The following is a 20,738-nucleotide window of genomic DNA, read 5'->3' as shown; positions in this document are numbered from 1 at the left end:
GCAGTGATTTTAAGACCTCATCAGTATTTCAGCCCCTCTGTGTACTCACACACACATTTCACGTCCTCTGTACTGTGCTGCGCTTCTTTTTAAAATGAAAAATATATGGTGTTTAGTGATAAATTGCTCAGTGTGTGTATCTCCCATATCTGAACTTGAATTTCAGTATAGGCCTGCTGCTGGGTTGTGCATCTGAAATGCAGTGCTTTGCAGTGAATGCAAAAAAATTGATATAAAGCACACAGACTGACCCTTACGTTTTGCTATGCTATCCTTTCGATAGCTTTATAGTTTATAGGTCTATGGACTATGGGAAAACTAATCAAATTTTTCCAAACTCATTTACAATTCTTAGTGCTAGGTGGCAATAGGAAGTGTAATCAAGCTTAAATCATGATCAGTCTGGCAATTAGTTATCAACTAACCAGTTAGATTTTGGTTAACTTACTTTTACATTTATTTATTTATCACATGTCATTGAGTAGAACAGATCGCAAATTAGCAATGAAAACGGATACTAATTAAACTGATTACCACAGTGATTGAGGATGTAATATTATATATAAATGTTAAAGTAAAAGGAATAGTTTACCCATGATGTTGTGGTAGTGTAAAGTGATATGGCTATTAAGATATGACATTCAAAACATTCATATTTTTTTTTCTTTTTGTATTATTTGAACCGGAACGTAAACCGTATCCAGTAGGTGGCAGCAGTGCTCTGTTGAGATTGTGAGGTCTGTATTGTATTTAATGCAGTTCTGCTTTGCAACTAAGGCACTCAAAGTTTGATTGGTTAGCATGATCTCATCAGGTCTTGCTGGTACATGTTATGACTACACCATCATTTTGTTACAAAACCTTATTTTTCCTGCCAGCCATTCAAATTTAACTGTGTGTTCTTATCTCTTTTTTTAAGGCAAGCTTTATATTAATCACACGTTTCCCTTTTTACCAAATGGTCAAAACATTGCGGTGGAGTTGGAAATATCATCATTTTAAGTTGTGCGTATATGAATGTGTTCGAAAGAGTTAGGAACTTGGAATCGGAGACGATGCGCGAGTTGCCAAGTTATAACGTTGGAAATTCTGCTCCGATTTTGAGGCATTGCAGAAGGCAGCTCTACAGTCGATCGTGATGCATTATTTTGAAAGTTATTTTAATTTTTGCGTGCAGCATTTAAGTCATTTCATTTCAAAGACGCAAAGAACACAGAACGGATGATAGACAAAAAATATTTAACATTAGAAAGTTCCCATCAAATCGTTTCTTCTTGCTCTCTCACTTTTATACAGGCAGAAGCAGAGAAACAGCAGGGCCCCAGCGGCATTGGTCTGTTCTCCAAACCAGTTGAGGGGATGCTGTCCGTATAGTGTCTACATAGCATATTCTGCATTTCTTTGGATTTGGATTGTTAATTGTACCCAGCAAACTGGAGTGGAAGAACATGAAAAGCCCGCACGGAAAATCCTCACTGCTCAGCCAAAACTCAAACCAGGGACCTTGCTGTGCAATGATAGCGTTTACCATTGAGCCACGGTGCAGCTGTAAAACAGGAGATAAAGCCAGATAATCCACCTCTCACGACCAGATCCATATAGACACGGCTGTTTAAAAACAAGTGCTATCCTTCTGCTATTGGTGTGTGTGTGTGTGTGTGTGTGCGTGTAAAGCTGCTGTTATATCCAGCATTTCCATATGGCTGCTGTGACATTTCAAATCTTTGACTTACTGAACACCAGCATGTCTTTCGATGGTGGCGTTCACTGCATTCTTCTTGCTTAAATGACAGCACAGATGTTTTTCATTCTATTAAACCCCCATTTACCACTAACAGGAACCATGGCAATAATGACAACCACTGTGATGGCAAGTGATACTTATCATTATGACTCTTCAGATCTCCCTCCGAGCCATTCTCTGAATAATGACTCTATGAAGAATTGTGTTGTTACAGGCATTGATACTGTGTTAATGAATAACGTTATTAAATTTAATCACTCTAAAAAACCTGAGTTTTGCTTTCAGGTTTGTTGATTGAAGTCACATTCTGTTTTAATGATGATTCACATTCGATGATGACATATCCTCTGGCATCTGGGATGGAAAAGTGTCTATAAAGTGTCAGTAGGACATCCGGGAACTTCTCACCTATTCTTTAATGAATGCTGAGGTTTCTGACTGTTTTCTCCTACTATATATCAGGTAAGTAGGCATGTTAGAATGCAAATTTAGTATACGTACGTCCGATTCTCACAAGAATTAGTGCAATGTCCGCCTACTGTTTTATGAATTCTAAGGATTCAAGCATACTCACCTACTGCTTTTGCCTACTTAGTATGGGAGCATGTGTTTCGAATACGTTAAATATAGTTGTTCAGCGTGAGAAAAAAGATGCAATATTGACGTGCATATGTGCAGTAAGCCCTGGTAGGAAAATTTGACGGGTAGGATAAAATGTCAGGACACTGGTGTTTTCAAGTGCGCAGCTCATGGAAGTTGCCTGTATTTGTCATAAGGCTGCATGTACTGAAATGAGGTGTCTGTACCGTGACAATCCAGTACAAATGCACGAATCATGCCACCCATAACTACAAATATCATTTTGTTATATATTGCGCTGGAATCAATATGATCAAAGCACAGCTGGTCATGCAGACCTTGTCAACAACCCTGAGTCTGGGGTGCCCTGCACTTAGCATTTTAGATGTCACCTTAATAAAACAAATGTAAAATTTAGGGATACATCAGATAAGGGATACATCAAAAATGTGCAGTGTTGGGGAAACTCCAGCACCAGGGATAGGAACCACTAATTTAACACACAAATCAAAGTGAAAGCCGTCCACTGCTGTGAGATCAGGGTCATGGCTGGAACAGCTGACAGTCTCTCAGTTTATGAAACCCATCTCTTGTTACCTGGAGACACATTCACACAGCTGCTTGTTCATTTTCACGGTTTCTTGCTTCACTCTTTGTATTTATTATATGATGACTGAATGAGGCCCTCAATAATGAGCGTAGCTGGTCTGATCTGTGTGACCCCTGTTGCCCATAGGCAGACATTCATATCTAACGTCTTTGTTTGGTTCACCCAAAATAGAAAACTGAGTTCTGGCTTCTTGGTTGACTTCTGACTCAACGTAACATGGCGCTGTTGTATTTAAGACATATTTAATTTTAATTTGTGTATTTTGTTACAGAAACCCATCGATCTGAGCTATAAATCAGCCATAGAAGCTTGAACATCCACCAGGATTACCAAGCGCTGTTGTTTGTCAGAAAAATACATTCATTAAGACCTCATATTATTGATTGACATTTTAATAATAATACATTTTAATACACCAAATAATAATAATAATAAAACTATTACTACATTTTGTAGAGTGCAAATAGATTTTTTAATGCATACAGTGCCATAAATGACCTGCTCTACATACACAACACAAAAAATAAACTATATATTGACAAAACTGTTCTATTAAAAAAATGTTAAAATCTAGTAATTCACATTTAAATCAGGTGTTTATTGATGCAACAATATTAATTAAGAAAAGTTACTAATTTTAGTTGCCAAATAAAATTAATAAAACTATTAACCATTTTGAGAGTGCAAATAGAATGTTATACATGAGAGTGTCTTAAGCAGACATGGAAATAGTGCAAAACTGTTCTATATTTCTGCCTGTGATTTTAGTTCGATACTTCTACAATGTTATACACAGCGAAGCAGACTAAACCAGATCTTTGTGTCATCACTTTGCGTCATCACATACACCGCAATGTCTGTAAACATTTAGAGTGGTCTATTATCTCCAACAACAAAGCTCTTTAACGTGGCATTAAAACTTTAAAATTGGGAAGTAGCATAATTCTATTAGCTAACGAAGGCAACATTAAAGACATATGATATAAAGTGTGGCCAAACATTTAACTGCTCAAATATCTGATATCGTGTATGTGGTCATAAATTGATCTCATCACACCTGATATCCTCTGCAGCAGCTGGTGTTCGGAATCGGCGTGTGTTGCTAGGAGACATGCTTACAGGAAGACAGAAGCACTGGATGCTTTTCAAACCTCTCACTGTGAGCTACGCACGGCACACCAGAGAAACGTTTGAGAAAAACAAACACGCACAGAGCATATGGTTAGTGCAGCGATCAGTGGAGGTGTTGAAGTAATGGAGACTTTGATTGCTGGTGTTCGTTTCTACTTTCTACATGTTTTTTTTTTCCCTCATCTTGCTTATTAGGAATTTAGCTTATCACAGATCAAATAAATTGATATATCACTAGCCATATACAGCCTGATAAGTGTGGTTAATTTTATTAAAAGTGCAGATGTAGTATTCTTAAAATATTAAAAATTATATTTAAATTGTATGTATTTATTTAAAAATTTTTTACAAGTGCACTGTAAAATAAGGGTGCATTTTATATTATATTTATTATTTTTGATGTGTTGACTAATATTCTAAAGCACATGTAAAAAGTAAAATAAAACTATAATAAATAAAACTTATTATTAAAACTAGTGTTAAGTTAAGTATTATTGATTTTGATATTGATTTTTCTTTTAAAATTTAGGTAACACTGATTCTTGTTCTCACCATTACTTATCTACATTCAATTATATAGCTTGCAAAGAAAATAGGCTGTGTTTAGTAGGATGATTTTGTGAGCAGTGGTTCAAATTAGAGCAGGAGATCCAATGGAAGTTAATTGCGTCACAGTATGTCAGTTCACGCAGTATCAGTGGCCCTGAATACCAGGTGGCAGTATTGAGCTGGAAGTGCTGTATCCCTTTATTTATAGTATTAGCCAGCATTTATTTGCATGACAAAACAGTCATGTTGAACTGAGTCACTGTGCTGTAATAAAATGAATTTATCAAGCTACTCATGCAAAAACGTTTCGAAACCCTTTTACTGACCTCTTTGATATTTTCTGACAGATAATTGCGCTTCTTTTATTTACAGTTATAAGCTGACAAGCACAAATGACACAATAACACGTAGACAAAAGAACAACCACACAAATCCTGGCCTGTCAGTGTTATTCATTCTGGGCTATAAGTGTTTCCTCACAATGTAACGGCCAACAGATGGTTGGCTCTGTGTGTGTGTGTGTGTGTGTGTGTGTGTGTGTTGTGGTCTTCCCTGAGGGATGTAAGGTTCTTATCTCGCACAGAACATATGCAGCATGTATGACTGCAGTCAACCAACAGTTTATACAGGAAGAAAGTAAGACCGATAACGAAAGAGGTGGCAGAATTAAAGGATTGTTTTGGCACTTTTCTCAGAATAGGGTCTCTTGACATTTTTAAGCATTACAGTTATTGAATTATTGAATAGGTAAACCATAAACGAACCCTAGCATTAACGCGGAAAACAGATTAAACAAATGAAAACATAATAAAGAAGGCATGAAAAGAAAATATAGATATTTTAAAGGGCGCATACCTTTTCATATCAGTTGGTGTGATTCTTTAGGGTCTTCTATGATATGTCTACTAAATCATTTGGTTAAAAGTCTTCATGTCACGGTCACTTTCATGTAAGCAACACAATTTTATCTTATCATAACTGCTCTGTTCTCAGCAAGCCATGTTGGTGCATGTCTTTTTAAATGATAATGAGCTAACGCTAACTCCACCCCTATTTTAAATTTTTGCATTTCATGGTGCATTAACAGCAAAAACAAAACTAATCGTGCTCTCGTGCGTCTTCCGACTACAAAACACCTGTATTGCTTATGAGACATTATTGTGACTACAGCTGCTTGTGCAGAGAAAATGGCGGACAGTGTAAAAGGAGGCTGAAGGAGGAAATATGCTAATACAGAACAGTTCCTCAGCGGTTGCGGGCAAGGTCTGAGCAATATGATGACGTCACACTCATGGGCGTCGGAAGCACTGTATGCGGGTGGGACAGGAAGCGCCGACTTTTGAAGGCCGGTGATATTGGACCCACCCACTTTTACCAGCTCTAATTCAAGGAATATGTCTGCGTACTTTTCATCAACCCACCCTTTTCAGAGTGCCGTCAGTCAAATTCATTCCACAGGAAGAATGCTGAAATTGTAACTCAATTTTGTGCTCTTGCGTATGAACGGGTCGCATCTCTGACAGAGGGAAAAAAGTGAAGAGATAAGGTGTGCGCACAGCACTTTTTTATAGGTGTCTTTTGCTGTAAATTATCCAAGATTAATTATAAATTCCTGGACTGAACATGCACCCTGCCGAGGTGTTTATCTGGTGCTGTGTGCATGTAAGTATTCTGTATTCCTAAAATCATGCATTTGAAGGGAGGTTTTAACAGTGTCTCTTCATTTTTTTTTTTTGTGTAACTTATTTCTGTATGTAGGTGGGTGTTAAAGAGGAAATGACATGAGAGACTGCATCAGAACACACCAAACCAACTCAGTTGATTGCGTGCGAGTGGTTCAGAGTGCATTGCTAAAAGCTGCCCTGACCTTTAACCCTGACACGCAACAGGATGAAGTAAATGCCTTCGGTACTTCATCACACACTAATCTCTCTTTCTGTCTTCAGTGCTGAAAGCACACACTCAGATGATAAAGCTGATGATGAGTGAGAATTAGAGACATATACGACTGAAAGAGCAAGCAATTAGTAAACAACCAGTCAGGCACAATAGTTGATCAAACCACGCAGCTGTTCACCATAAGTTATTTAATTGCTGCTGTCAGTTTTGTTCCCCAATCTTCTAAAAAAAATATATTGGATAGATAGAGATGGTACTGTTGTACTCCAGCCCTCTTTTACCAAGCAATCATCGATTTTGGAACAGAAAGATAATTGCCAGCTAACTGACAGAAATCATTATAAACTCACTAGAAACTCTGCTATTTGGTATAGTGTATGCATTTTTGCATAGTTTAACTGGATCCATATTTTTATTCTATTCTATGTGTTTATGGGATCTACTCCGATTTTGTTGTGTGCGTTTTGGTCATTTTTCTGCATCATCGGAGTACACCAGACACTCTCTGAACAGAATTCCATGAGCTACATAAATACATTTCTCAGAAAGGCATAGGGAACAGCGCGGTATGATTTCTGCTTAGGTGACCGAAAGGTTAGAAACAAAATTATAGAAGAAGCATTGGGTGTGACAGACAGAGTTTGCTGTGGTTGTTGCTGTTGGTTAGGCGGTGTAGTGTGAATCAACTGTCACTGAATCATCATCACCTCCCCTTAAATAAATAGCCTGATGCTGAATACACATCCTTATGACCTGGTCCACACAAACACACACACACACACACACAGATATTCTATTCACATTACATATGTGTCGTATGTATGGTGTACCTTGAATATCTGTATATGTGTATTAAGTGTTGTATATATATATAGCACTACAATAGTCTGAATTAATTTCTTCAAGGGGATTCATAAATAGAGTGTCTATTTATAAGTGCAAATACCCCACCTTATCGGCAGTGACTATTTACACAAAGTCCACCCAGCAACGTGTGATTGGGCTAGTCATTATTGCAAAAGCAATCATATGATAGCAGCTCCAGTGGTGCAGGTATATGGCAGCCTAGTTTTGACGTGATTGACCTGGATTTGAATCCACCTTCTGACAAATTTCTCCCTTTTTAAATTTCAGATCACATCAGAAAAACATTTATTTTCAATAAAAATTAAGACATTAATGGGTATAAATAAATGGGTATTGTAAAGGTAAGTGCAGGGATGTATTTGTCCCAATAAGGTTGTTTAACCATGGCATGTATTTAATCATTTTAATTAAAATTAACATTTACACTCAATTTGCATTGTTTTTTATAATGTACTTCACTGCTGAGCTGCAGATAATTGCCACTTGCAATAAGTAGTATAAATAGCAAAATTTGTGTAAATAGCATTCACTAAATAATGCTGCTTTTTTCAATTAGTGTAAATAGAATTGCTATTGCCATTGCTATTTTTAGCATCTATGCTAAGAAAATATTCCATTTTCATTTAGTGTAAATAGCATCTATTGCTACTTGCAAATAGCCGCTGCCATTAATAAAAAAAAAAGGTCTCTTGGTTACGTACCCTGGTTCCTAGAAGGAGCAAGACGCTGGGAATACAGGAACACCTCAGCGTGACCAATATCTGAATCTGATCTGTCCAATGGAATGGCAAGACATCATGGGTCGGTTACGTCAGAGACCAGGAAACTTAAAAGTATGTGGGGTGAAACTGGTGTCACACTTAGGGAATGAGATGCCCACACCAACAGACTTTCAAATCCCTGTCTATTGTGGATAAAGCACAGCTATAGGGTGAGAGAACCGATAAGCCAGGGGTGGCTTGCATCAAGGGCATAGACCAGTCATCGGTGCTGCAGATGGTGTGTACTGAGACACCTGCAAAGAAGGCCTTAAAAGCCGCCACACTTTGGGTTGAGTGAGCCTCAACTCCCAGAGTTGAGAGACCAGAGGACTCATAGGGGGTGATGGCATCCACAATGCATCCAATGCTTTCACTAGACATATACTTGAAACTTCTCCTGGTCTGGTTCCTGAAAGGGTGGAGCACAGAAGGCCTGTAGCACGATATACTGTGGCACAATGTCCAGGTGAGTAGGAGCTACTGAGATGACCTGTAAGTCCTTGACTCTCTTAATAGGGGGCATTGTCTTATAACCACGCTCTGCCAACCCTGCGACATTAGCATAGTAATCAGAGCTGGGGACTAAGAGGCGGGCCTAGAATGGTTTTATCTCGTGTAGAGATCCAGGAAAAACAGGCTCCAGTGTGGAGGTGGTGGCTGAGGCCAAAGAAAACCCTCATCGAGCTTGCTCTTTGGCGGCCTGGCTTACTTTTCTGCTGGCTAATCAATAACAAGCTTGGTGACAGCGTGGGTCACCACCTCCAACAGCTCCTTGTACCTGGGCGACTGAGGGTGCGGCTCCCCCGTGACTCTGACAACATTAACCTCCACAAAGAAAGATGTGTTCTCTGGAGAGAAGAAACCTCAGAATGGGCTTCCAACCCCAGGGAGATGCTGGCTTTGATGGATGGGGAGAGAGATAGGGAGTCAATCGTCTCAATCCTCTTCATCGGATCCCTCTGTGATCCCCACGAATGCAGCCGCCACTCCGCATCGGCAGCAGCAGCTGGGCCATGTCTGCAAGGAACACTGGCAAAGGTTCCATCATTTGAAAAGAGAGCCTTCCTGGAGTGGAGCACACCCTCGAGAGCCACTGCCGCATACTCTGCTTCCAGTCACAGTGTGTGCATGAGTCCTGAGGCGTCCTGAGGGGCACATACACTGTTTATGGGATCTCTGTTTGCACTCTCCGTTGCTAGCATCCATAATACACAGTGCTTCAACAAGACAGACAACGGTAAATAAGATGCACAGAGAGCGCTTGCTTAATGACAGAAGGCTGACACCAGTTTCACCGCATGTGCTTTTAAGCTTTCCTGTCTCTGACGTCGCCCGCCTGTGACGTCTCGCCCTTCCATTGGACAGAGTACACAACAGGTTCAGAGCGTGGACATGCTGATGTATTCCCAAAGCGTTGTATGATGCAGCTCAGGTTCCTTCAAGGAATTATATACTCTGTCTTTCTCTCTCACACACACAGGACAGGTCAGGGCCATGCTGAGAGGCAAGCAGTCAGTTGGTCAGCTCACACAGAAAGTGCAAATCAATAGCACTTACCTTCATCCCAAAGGGTTTCTGAAAGCAGGGGGCTTTGAAAATCATGTCAGAGTGTGGGAGGGCGAAGGCGACCATTTCAGTATTATTTATTTATAATTTTATGGCTGATCAAAACACCTTTTCATAAAAGTTGTACTCATTTTGATAAATTCATATTGTAACGTACTCGTTCTAATATATTAAAATAATCTTAACATTGCTGTATGTTATCATTGCACAAATCAAAAATAAAAATTAGAAGAACTGTCTTCACAGTACCTCACGCACCTCACGCTGCCCGCGGGGTGCTTATAAGGCCCCGAGCTTGCATGATTATTGCGTACGTGTGGTATAAGTTGTTCTTGAATATATTGGTACATTTAGAATAAATTTTAGTACGAAAGTTTTTGATGAATCATGATTGAATGAATGAATGAGACCCATTCTTTTTATTGCTTTTCCCCGCAATTTTATCAATAAAATTATTTGATCACTGAAGAGCTACACTATAAAACGCAACAAAACGGTGGGAATTTTATCCATTTTCCAAATTATTACTTGATGAATTACACTTTTCTAATAATAGAGTATTAAAATGGAGATTACTAAACTGCAAGTTAACCGGTGTTTTCAGAAAGCAAGTGTATTTATTCACAGTGCGGATAGCACTTGGTTGCCAGGTTAACAAAGAGAAGACATTTATTTTCTTTTTTCCACAACAGATTCGGAAATGACGTCCCTTTACATCAGGCAACCCTGGTTGTGTACCTGTGCGGCCAGGTTGCTTTGGTATACATTATGCTCTACTCGTTATTTTTTAGAAACCTTGCATTTTCTACTCCGTTTTAAACTGTGTTCCTGTATTTAAATTAAGCGTGGTTCACTGCTCACCATGTGTCACAATATCGATACAGGGCCAGCTACATTGATACGCATACCATAAAATCTCTGTGCTTATACATCGTTTCTGCAAAAAAGGAAAAAGGTGATTGAGCCAGGTGTGCTAGTGTGCTACTTTCAGACAACTGAGAGTTTGTAGGATGGAGGATCACCTCACAACACAATCTTGAGTTTTTATATATGTATAAATGTATATTATAATATTTATATTTATAATTTATAATTATACTTTTTATATTGGGGGGAGGGTGTTTCTGTCCAGTGTTGGACTCGTTATCATGATTATATGGTAAAACAAACAACAACAACAACGAAAAACAGTGCCTATACTTGAGTGCAGAAGCTTTTGCTGAACTCCAGACTTCTCTTTGATAGATTCTCTCCTGTTACTTCTTCTTCAGCATCTCACCTTACTTGGTCAGCAGTATCTCATCAGTGCTCATCTACTGGTGCCGTTCCATGTCTTCTCTTCTTCTGTCTCTCTTGTTCGCCTGATGGATTTAGGAGCAGTCTGTCTTATATCTGGGCTCTATCCATTGAAAGATGAGACTTTCATCGTTCCCCAGAAATCAAAGTAAAGACAGCTGCTAAAAACAGTGGAGCAGCTGACAGGGCCTATTAGCTCTGGCAGTATGTAGTCATTGCTCCGCTTGCTGAGGAGACATTTCATCATGTGGCTATCAGCGCACTGTTTGAGGGTTTATATAGCGGCCTTTCACAATTAGAGAGTAATTAGATTAGAGGCATGTTAAACATGTTAAACAGCATATGCTAGTTAGGTATGTTTTGAAGCATGGCTGTTTGTTTGAGCTGTCTAAGCTGTTCCTTAGCTGGTCATGTTCCTAGGACCAGCACATGATCCAGCACAGTGTTAAACATACCTAAGACAGATTATTTGGATAATTAATTCATTTATAATTAACGGTCTGCATTTGGTAGTTGCTTATCAGGAGATTGTTCCAGATCTTGGTGTTTTATTTTTAACTGGGAGTCAGTTTTGTAACTGGAACATGAGGTGTGTTTTATTTTTCAGTAGCTTTTTATATGTGTAAATAACAAGGACATTTTGATTTTCCGTTTGATGACCCAATAGCCACCAAACCGGGGAGCAGCTGAACCTGTACAACCTGCATAATCTTAAGGGTCAGAAATGGGGTCGAGATTTGTCATAAAAAAACGAAAGAACTTGCAAGAAACCTCGATTAATATAAGTGTTACAAATGTTTACTATAGCCCTTTAAAAAAGTAAAACTGTGTTGTTTCTTTGAAGAACGTTAATTCAAAATGTTTATTGCAGGGTTCGATGGTGGAGGAGTCAGCCAGCGGCAGCAAGGATGCAGAGGCCAGACCACCAGTAGTTACTGTGGCAGACGTGTCAGATCAAGACCACACAACATCATTTGAACCTAGAATGTCTTCTGCTACCTCACCTCTGTGTAGCTTGAAAGTGGAAAAGGCAGACAGCTCTGTGCCCAGTGAGTATTCTTAAATCCAACCTTGTATTTTCTGATCCTTTCTCTCATTTTTAATGATTCCCTTTCCAAGAATATATTCCAAGATATTGATGTGATGTGTGCTCTGGTGGTGAAAAAAATACTATTTTCTATTGTCTGCTTATACTTACTTTTTGCCGTAGAGTGTGTGCCAAAGCTTGTTGCGTGTTTCTTGTGAAAGATGCACAGTTCTTTTTCATGTTTTTAAAGCGACCTACATTGGAAACTGTGAGTTTGGTAAAACAGCCTAAGACTGGAGAAATTTCAGAGTGTGTCCCATTGTTGTTAAAATGTGCATAGAAATGAAGTGTGCGGTTTATCAATGTGACGAAATTAACAGTGTGGTACTATGGATGGGTATTGGAACACGTTATAAATATAAATGAAGAAAAGCCTGTATATTTAGCGGTGTGGTACTTTCTGTAGTGTTTGTGTGGTAAGATCTTTTGTCTCTTCTCATCACAGTCACACATAATCTGTTTGTTTCTCTTGCCGTCTCTCTCTGTTATTCTGCATTAGCCTTCAGCTCTTCCTTGATCTGTTCTGTCATTGTCTTGTTTTGGAGTATCGGGGCTGACACATCTCTGGAATTTAGTTGGGTGAGGTTCTGCCCTCTCTGGGTCAGCAGAAAACTGTGCCACCCACTCCCCTGAAGCATCCCCTTGTCTACCCTCGACATTACATGAAGAGCATTCATGTATTATTTAAGCCACACATTTTAACAGCTTCTGTTCAAACAGCCTGCAAGTGTTTGTGAAGCTCAGATGAGTTTCTTATGTCCCAGTCTAAGCGCTCAAGTGTTGACCTGTTTCTCTGAACACTGACACCAGGGTTGTGATGGTGAGGAAATAATCATCGTGTGACAACACCGGTAACACCGGTATCGCCGTGGTAGGGGTCACTTGCTTTCCTTCAGTTTTAAATAGCCTGTAAGCGCCGCACATGTTTTACTTTGGCTTTTAAATTTGTGATAATTTGGCAACAAGCTGTTTTTTGCCCTTAGTTTGTTTGAGTTTTCCCTCTTACCCTCATTTTCTTTTTTTTTTCAAATGTCCTAGTTTACAAAAAGAACTCATGTGCATTTTATTTTCACTTTAGCGGCAATCCAACATCAGTTGCTTAAATCCAAATCAACAACAACAAAATGGTATGAAATCATGACGTTAGAACTTCACCAAAGAGAGTTTGCAAGCGAATTTGCTTTTTGTAGAGAGTCTCATTCATTTGCACACTGCAATAGGAGATGATGAGGCCAGTTTGCACAGGAAGTAGAGAGAGGGAGGGGGAAGAATGATTGTGTGTTTATCTGAGATGTGTATGACCGCAGTCCTGTGAATCAGCACACACGCAAACTGTCTGATTGTGTCAGATATGATCATACTGGCTTTGACCACAGACTGACTCATAGACACAGAGGACATAGCTAGTGACCCTTACAACATACAGGACAAAAATGGTTGTTTTTTGGAGGTGTTCAATAATTTTAGGTATATATGAGTGTTAAACAGGCCTGCAGGTATAAACATCCTGAAGGAGAGTCACATGACAGACAGGAAGTGCCATCTCTATGGTAAGATTCTGTCTTCTCAAATTCTTTTACAGTTATCTAGATATTTACATGGTTGTTGTGAAAAAGAAAATGCATACAGTATGTTTAATGTGTTATTTGCTTTATTTAACTGGTCGGCATTCTATAAGAGGCAACAATCTCGCAGCCTAACAGTAAAGGCATTTCTACCAAAATTATGTTTATGGGACATGTAGTTGTCATGTTTAGGGGTGTGTTTGTGTTTTAGTCATTGTTTATGGCGTTACTCAAAAGTAAAGTAATAATCAGCAGTCGGCATGAGAGTGGGTGTTAAATACTTTACACACATGCACGCCCATAAAAAAAAAAAAAATATATATATATATATACATATATATATATATATATATATATATATATATATATATATATATATTTGATATATATATATATATATATATATATATATACACACACAATAAATGAATACAGTTCACACAAGTTATGGCAAATTTACATTTTGAAGCACAAATTTAAGATTATAATACCACCTACAAGGTTAAATGTATATATAACAGGAGCCAGCCTTAGCACAACCTTAATGAATTTGGGCTGTGCAAGTAAAAACCATGCTACTCGATGCCTGGGGCTTTCCTCAGGAAGAGTGAAAGATAGAGAAAGCGTACAAATAAAGGGGTGTATGAAAGATGAGACGACAAATGCAGAAAAGACAAAGTGAACTCTGCCTGTTTCTCCACTCTTTTTCTGACAGGAGATGAGAGCAGCTTAGGTGACAGTGACGAGCTTGTGAGAGAGACAGAGTGTCGAGATGACTGTGTGTTCGTATGTTTCTCTGTGCGTGTGTGATAAAAATGCCGCTGGAGTCGTGGGTACTCTTTGAGTCTCTTGGCAGTTTTGTGGCTGGTGGAATGCCAAATCGCTGCCTTCTTTTTCCACTGTTCATCTGGAGCAAAGTTAAGGAATAAACTTAGCTAAGAAAGAGAAGGAAAGTGTGTGTGTGTGTGGTGGTGTATGCTGTGGCCGGAGGATAGAGGAATTAAGCTGGAGACAGTGGCTTGGGCCAAACTCCAGTGTTATTAGTTTCTCCAGATTCCCCTAACAGACACTAAAATATGTGTGTGTTTCTGCATTTGATACAAACTGTGTTAGCAGAACTACTGAGCCACAAGTCTGCTTTGTGGCAGCTCAGTGGCTCCTAAAGGGACCGTGTTTGGACTCTACTTTTTCCATATGTTGATTGGATATCTGCCACCCATGGTAACAAAATCCATTCAGTGATGCTGGATGTGAGCGAAAACATGTCAGCTGGCCTTAATTTCTTTCACTGTGAGTTGGCATATGACTTTCCAGAGGTGTTTTAAGCAAGCGAAGATGAAAGAATTGCTCAGTGGGGGTGCTTCCAAAGCAGACGATTTGGGGAAAGGGATTGGTTAATCAGACTTTGCATGATTTCTGTTGAATTTTGTGGTTTTCTCACTGCAGCCAACAGTGATTTGTTTTGGCAAAGAAAGAGAGAGAGAGTGTGGTTTGAGCCATGAAGTAGTGTGTATTTGAGAAATGTGTAACTATACATTGTTATCATGTTGCTGACTGGACAGATTAAACCATAATCCTTTCTTTGGAAGCCAGGCTCTGTCCATCTAGTGCACTCTGATGTATTTATCTTGTTGGTCTGTCTTGTATGTCTTCCCATAGAGATAAATGCGCCTGTGATTTTCACTGAACACTGTAAACGTTTTTTTGGAATTGTCATTATATTGCCAATATTATGTGCCAAAGTATACCACTATATTTATGGCGGAGTTCCCCGGAAGTGAGGATTTGATTATTAAATAGTTTTAAAGCAGTCCTTTCAGAGTTTGTTTGTGTGTACTAGTATGAGACAAATGTAGCTTTCACTAACAACTGTATGATAGTCAAATAAAGTTCAAAACCGTTCTCGTCACCTGACATCAGCATATTGCTAAATATTTCAGTCATAAAATACTGAATTTACTGAAACATAATTTTTCTGTTTATGGCTAGAGCAAATTCCACCTTACGGTGAAACATGCTGATGTTTGAAATGGAGCCTGACCACCAATTAAATTTCTAATTGGTTAGTGTGTCAGTTTTGTGGTTGGATTTCAGCGAGCTTATGATATTTTTCTTGAGTTTGTTTTTATGGTAATATCTCGCCCGGAAGTGCCATGGTGTTTTCGTCCTGGCCTCACTGTAACCGTGCTATAGATACGCTGATACGCGCGGAGCAGAGAAACCTCTAATAAGAGAGTGTGCGATTTATTAAAATGAGAACATTGTAGTCTTGACAGCCAGGGCACTATTGTGTAAAACTAATGAAGTGCTTGAAGAATGTCTTGTCATGTCACAACAGTTTCTACTTTCTTGCAGATTTGAGAACTTTAAACATTTAGCTTCGTGCATTTCTGCTTTCCCTTTGTCGAGGATGAATTAAACCCTATAGCTGGAGGCGGGGAGGCAGGGAGCAAAACTAATGGGGATGAGACAATGTGTGATTGGATTTTTGAAAAAGGTAAACACTGCTAGGTCTAAAATACTGAACTTTTCAAGTCATGGAAAATCATCATCCTATGCCCTAGTCATGGTCTTTGCCCCTTTTTAAGTCCCGGTTCTTATATTCTGCATGAGGCAGAGAGCAGCCACACTGATGTCAAAAACCTGGCCAGTTCACGATTCTCACCTCTTTGAGTCCTCTTAAGTAGCTTTGCTTGTATTATTCCTGTTGGGAATTTTAAAAGCATGTCTTCCATATCCTTTTGGCATATGCCCTGTATCTCCCCTGCCTGTGCACACTGTACACACTTACACTCTCTTTGTGGGTCAGAGATGCTGGTTTCCTTGCCAACAGCATCTTTTATTACGCACAGTTAAAAAGTACATCAGCGGGAGGGATACGCACGCCCTCCCTACACACATAAACACATAAGATTTGCAGCTATTTATTCTGACCTACCTGTACAGACCAGTATCTGCCATTCATAAGGAATGTGTGCTGTCTCTTTATCATTTGTGTGTATCTGCTCCGTTCATGCAAATATTCCCAGTTGTGCAGTATGCGTCGCATACACATATTCCTAGGAAATTTGCACTGAAATTTTGGCCAGTCGATCCTGTCCTTTGTGTTAGATGAGTAAATGTGTATGTGTATTAAATGATGGGACGTTTTGACCATACAGTTTATATGTTTATATGGTTGGGCATGGTTTTACTTGAATTCTATTGTCCACAAGGGGACGCAAGACACCCACTTAGTCACACATTCAAATGTGCATGACAAAGCTGACTTGACAATAGATGCAATGTATTGTCAAAGTATTTGCAATGTTTATGCGAACCAACAATGGATGAAAAAAAAGGTGTAAATAGGAAGAGATGTGCTGTAGGTTAGGATATGGGCTGCGTGTGCATAACTGTGCGTTTGTGGGTGGGTGAATGTAAGTACATCACTGATTGGTCAACTCCTCTGCCATTTTGTGACGAGCATCCGTGTATTGTGCCGCTAGTAATATACAATGTGTTTTATTCTCCGCATAAAATTGAAGTTCAATTTTTGGATTTAATTGCCTCATAGTTATGGCAGCTGGTGTGGAAGTGTCGCTCTGCATCTCCTTGGCTACAGTATGAGCAGATCCGGCTTTTGGGCAGCCAGTTCTGTTAGTGTCTTTTGTCGCAATAGTCAGAGTGTGATTGCTCAGTTTGTACTTTCATTTGCTTATTAGAGTATTACACTTTATTTTTCAAATTGGAGCATTCGATCAAATTCGTTCATTCGATGAGCTGCATTGAGAAGCCACGTTCAGTTTTAATTGTCTTTTCTCCAACTTAACTAAATGATTTTTGTTATAAAAAAATCTAAATGACGGGGTCGTTGTGGCCAAGTGACTTAACCGGTGTTTTAACACCAGTATCACCCCCAACACCGTCTATCGCAGCCTAACAGGCACTTATTTCCCTGACAGCCCTCTGCCTTCTTCGTGTGATAAGCCTCTTACTGAAAAAGAGAAGATTTCATCAAAAACAGGTGAGATCCTCTTAGCCACAATGAAGTTGTTACGAGTTGGCTTGTTAGACTCCAGGATCGAACCCACCCACATATGAATGCAACAGGCTCCCAAAATTAAACACAATAGCAGAAATACAATAGACAGGAAAACCCTGAACAGCAGCATTAATAAAATTTCTATCGCATTGTTTGTGACTCTCTGTCCAAATGCATTTTTGTTTTCTTCATACCTATTAATGCAATTTATTTACCTTTTCCCTTTTTACTAAAATTGTCAGTAAGGCTCCCCCGGCGTTGGTGTACTGCAGACCATCATCTCCATTAGGAGTGACGTGGTCTGGCCACCACTCTCTCTCCTGAGGGTCTGCCGGCTCCAGCCTGGCTAATGGGGACCAGCTGGGAGAGCAAGATTATGCACCGCACTAGCAGCTTGTTCTCTCTGTCACACCTCTGTCTCTCTTTTTTCTCTTCTGTCAAAGTCTGTATAGTCCCCTCCCACTCTGACTCACATCACTCCAATTCCTGATTCAAACCAATTCAATACAGTCTTTTGTAAATTCATTACTATTTCTCATTTGTTCAACAAATATACGTTTTCGTGCAATCTGCTTTTGCTCTACAGTTTTATACAAAGTTTATTCAAAACACATCATGTGAGTTTGTGGCAGTTCTAACTTTTCTTTATTTCGACCCTTACAACTCTGACTCAGTGTCTTCCTAGTCAAGCTAAATAGGCTATTGGTTTAGTACGGCCAGGCTTATGCCGGTTAGCAATAGTGTAATGTTCACCAGTAAGTTATTACCCCTTCCATTCTCTTATAATTGTCGTGATGGTCACAGCATGCTGTGGCGGTCTGACTATTCTGTTTAATTAATTAGAATGATAGTAGGCTATTCCTACTAGTTTTAGAATAATTACCCTGAGATAGAGGTGCTAATCATCATAATGCTTCTTACATTAATCAACTGTTCTGAAATTAATCTCCTTTGTGTGCTCACATACAGAGAGACAGAAGAGGAAGTCATACAAAGATAATGCTACTTTTTTCCTACACTTCCTCTTGTGCCCCCCTTCCGCGTCTTTCTGAGCTCTTATTTGGGATATTTTGCTAGAATATATTACAGAAGCTTTTTCAGCCATTTTTGTTGTGCTGGTAACATCAGGTGATATTTAGCAGCTTTTGTTTCACTGCTGAGGACCAGAGAGGGTGATATTTCTGGAAAGCATTTCCTACGAAGTGTCATTGCGATGGACCCACCAGGAGCCACACGTTCACTTGGTGTAAATCACAGGAGGAAATGTATACTTCTGTGACGGACTGGCCATCTGTGCAGGATATTTCCCTGCGTGTGGCATAAAATGCTAGGATAGGCTCCAGCATTCCTGTACTACCCTACATAGAACAAGTGGTTTGGAAAAGGGATGTATTGTTGGAACATACACTTGCATATCTATACTGAGGTAAAAGGGTGCATTTCTGGTGGCAGAGAAACTGCGAAAACTTTATTTAGAGGTCAGTTTTAGGTAATCATTCCTAATACACGACTGGTTATGAACTATAAATACTATGTGTGAGAATCAACCTGCACATAGTTTATAGGCCGGGACACACCAAGCCATTGGCTCTCGTCGGGCCAATTGTGAGCTGCTGTCGAGCAAGTTGGATTGGTGTGTAAACACTCGTTGGCTCTTGACAGCCTGTTGAATCAGCGTCGGAGACATCGGGGAAAGTGAGAACTCTGATTGGATGTCTAGTTTTGCAAATGAGTCAGTGCCAGAGAATTAAAGTGAAAGTTATGGAAATTAATAAGTAAATGATGGCGGCACAGACAGAGGACTAATGTTACGCAATCTTACCCAAGCATTCCAGTTTGTGAATAATACCATAGCAACGTGAGCCACTTTAAATGAAGAAAGTTATCAAAAGATTACTGACCCCTGCTCCACACATGCTATAACCACCATTAACTACAGATGTCTGATTCTAGCCAACCTCTTAATCTCAGCACTGCATTATTGATTAAAACATCGATCTCCTTAGTGATGTGTGTGTGTTGATGTCACAAGGTGAGACAGCTCTAATGAGGTATAGTTAAGACTCAAAGGTGACTTGGTGGACAAAGGTGTATGCTTTCTTTATTTAAAGAGTCCTAGTGAAATACAGAATCCAACCAGAAACCTTTCAGTTACACCCGTAAATAATGTTCAGTGGTGTTGTGCGTATTTAATGTTAAGAGAAAACAACAAATTCACACAAACTCTTGTGGAAGCTGACGAGTCCATCAGTTTCTCCTCACCTGTTTTCCTGCGGATTAGAGCCCTCTATGTAATTTATAACCCTTGCAGAGGAAATAAGTGAAAAATTTGGGTTGGGTTAGATATGGAATTACCATGGTGAGTGTGACCTCACTTTTTAGAGTTTCATGAAGGTGAAGATACGCGTGAGAAGTTATGGGAATGTTACGAGGAAGATAAAACAAAATTAAACTTTGTGTGCATTATATTGTCAGCTGCACCTCTAGATTATCAGTTAAACATCGAGATTTGTAAAGCACAGAAGTCATTGTAAGAAATATGACAAATTTTTATACACTTTTAGAAGTAATGATTTTTAGATTCTTCAGTTCACGTGGATTTTTCAGTTTACTTATATATATATATATATATATATATATATATATATATATATATATATATATATATATATATATATATTTTTTGCAGGAAGAATGCAAGAGATTAGGAAAATTATCCTCCATGAAGATAAAAAATCAAACATATATTTGTATATTTTGACTGCTGCGTCTGATTTTACTGCAGGAAAAATGTACATTTAGATGGGACAATTTATGTGTTATACTTTGAAATCCAAACGCAAATATTCAAAGAACATGATTTGCAAAATTGTTAAAGGGATTGTGAGAGATCTTGAGACTTGAATTAGAATTTGTTCTCTGTATTTCCTGTATTCACTGAAAGGAATAGCTCAACCTCAGCCATACAAAACAAGCTCTGTCATCTCCCTGTGAGCTGTACTTATTAGGACTGTGTGTACGTCGGTGTTTGTGTGTGTGTGTTTGAGAGTATAAGAGATA

General features: G+C 39.1%; 1 protein-coding gene across 2 annotated transcripts in view; it reads left to right on the top strand.

The window, feature by feature from the left end:
- The window catches only part of gse1b (Gse1 coiled-coil protein b), a 128,115-nt gene that overhangs the window by 19,620 nt on the left and 87,757 nt on the right, over positions 1 to 20,738 (top strand). For both annotated transcript variants that reach the window (XM_043264617.1, XM_043264619.1), the window contains exon 2: positions 11,874 to 12,051. In XM_043264617.1, coding sequence (XP_043120552.1) covers positions 11,874 to 12,051 — 178 coding nt within the window. The remainder of the gene's footprint in view (positions 1 to 11,873; positions 12,052 to 20,738) is intronic.

Source organism: Puntigrus tetrazona, chromosome 18, assembly GCF_018831695.1.
Source record: "Puntigrus tetrazona isolate hp1 chromosome 18, ASM1883169v1, whole genome shotgun sequence".
Classification (NCBI taxonomy): domain Eukaryota; kingdom Metazoa; phylum Chordata; class Actinopteri; order Cypriniformes; family Cyprinidae; genus Puntigrus; species Puntigrus tetrazona.
This window is presented reverse-complemented; position numbering and strand designations above follow the sequence as displayed.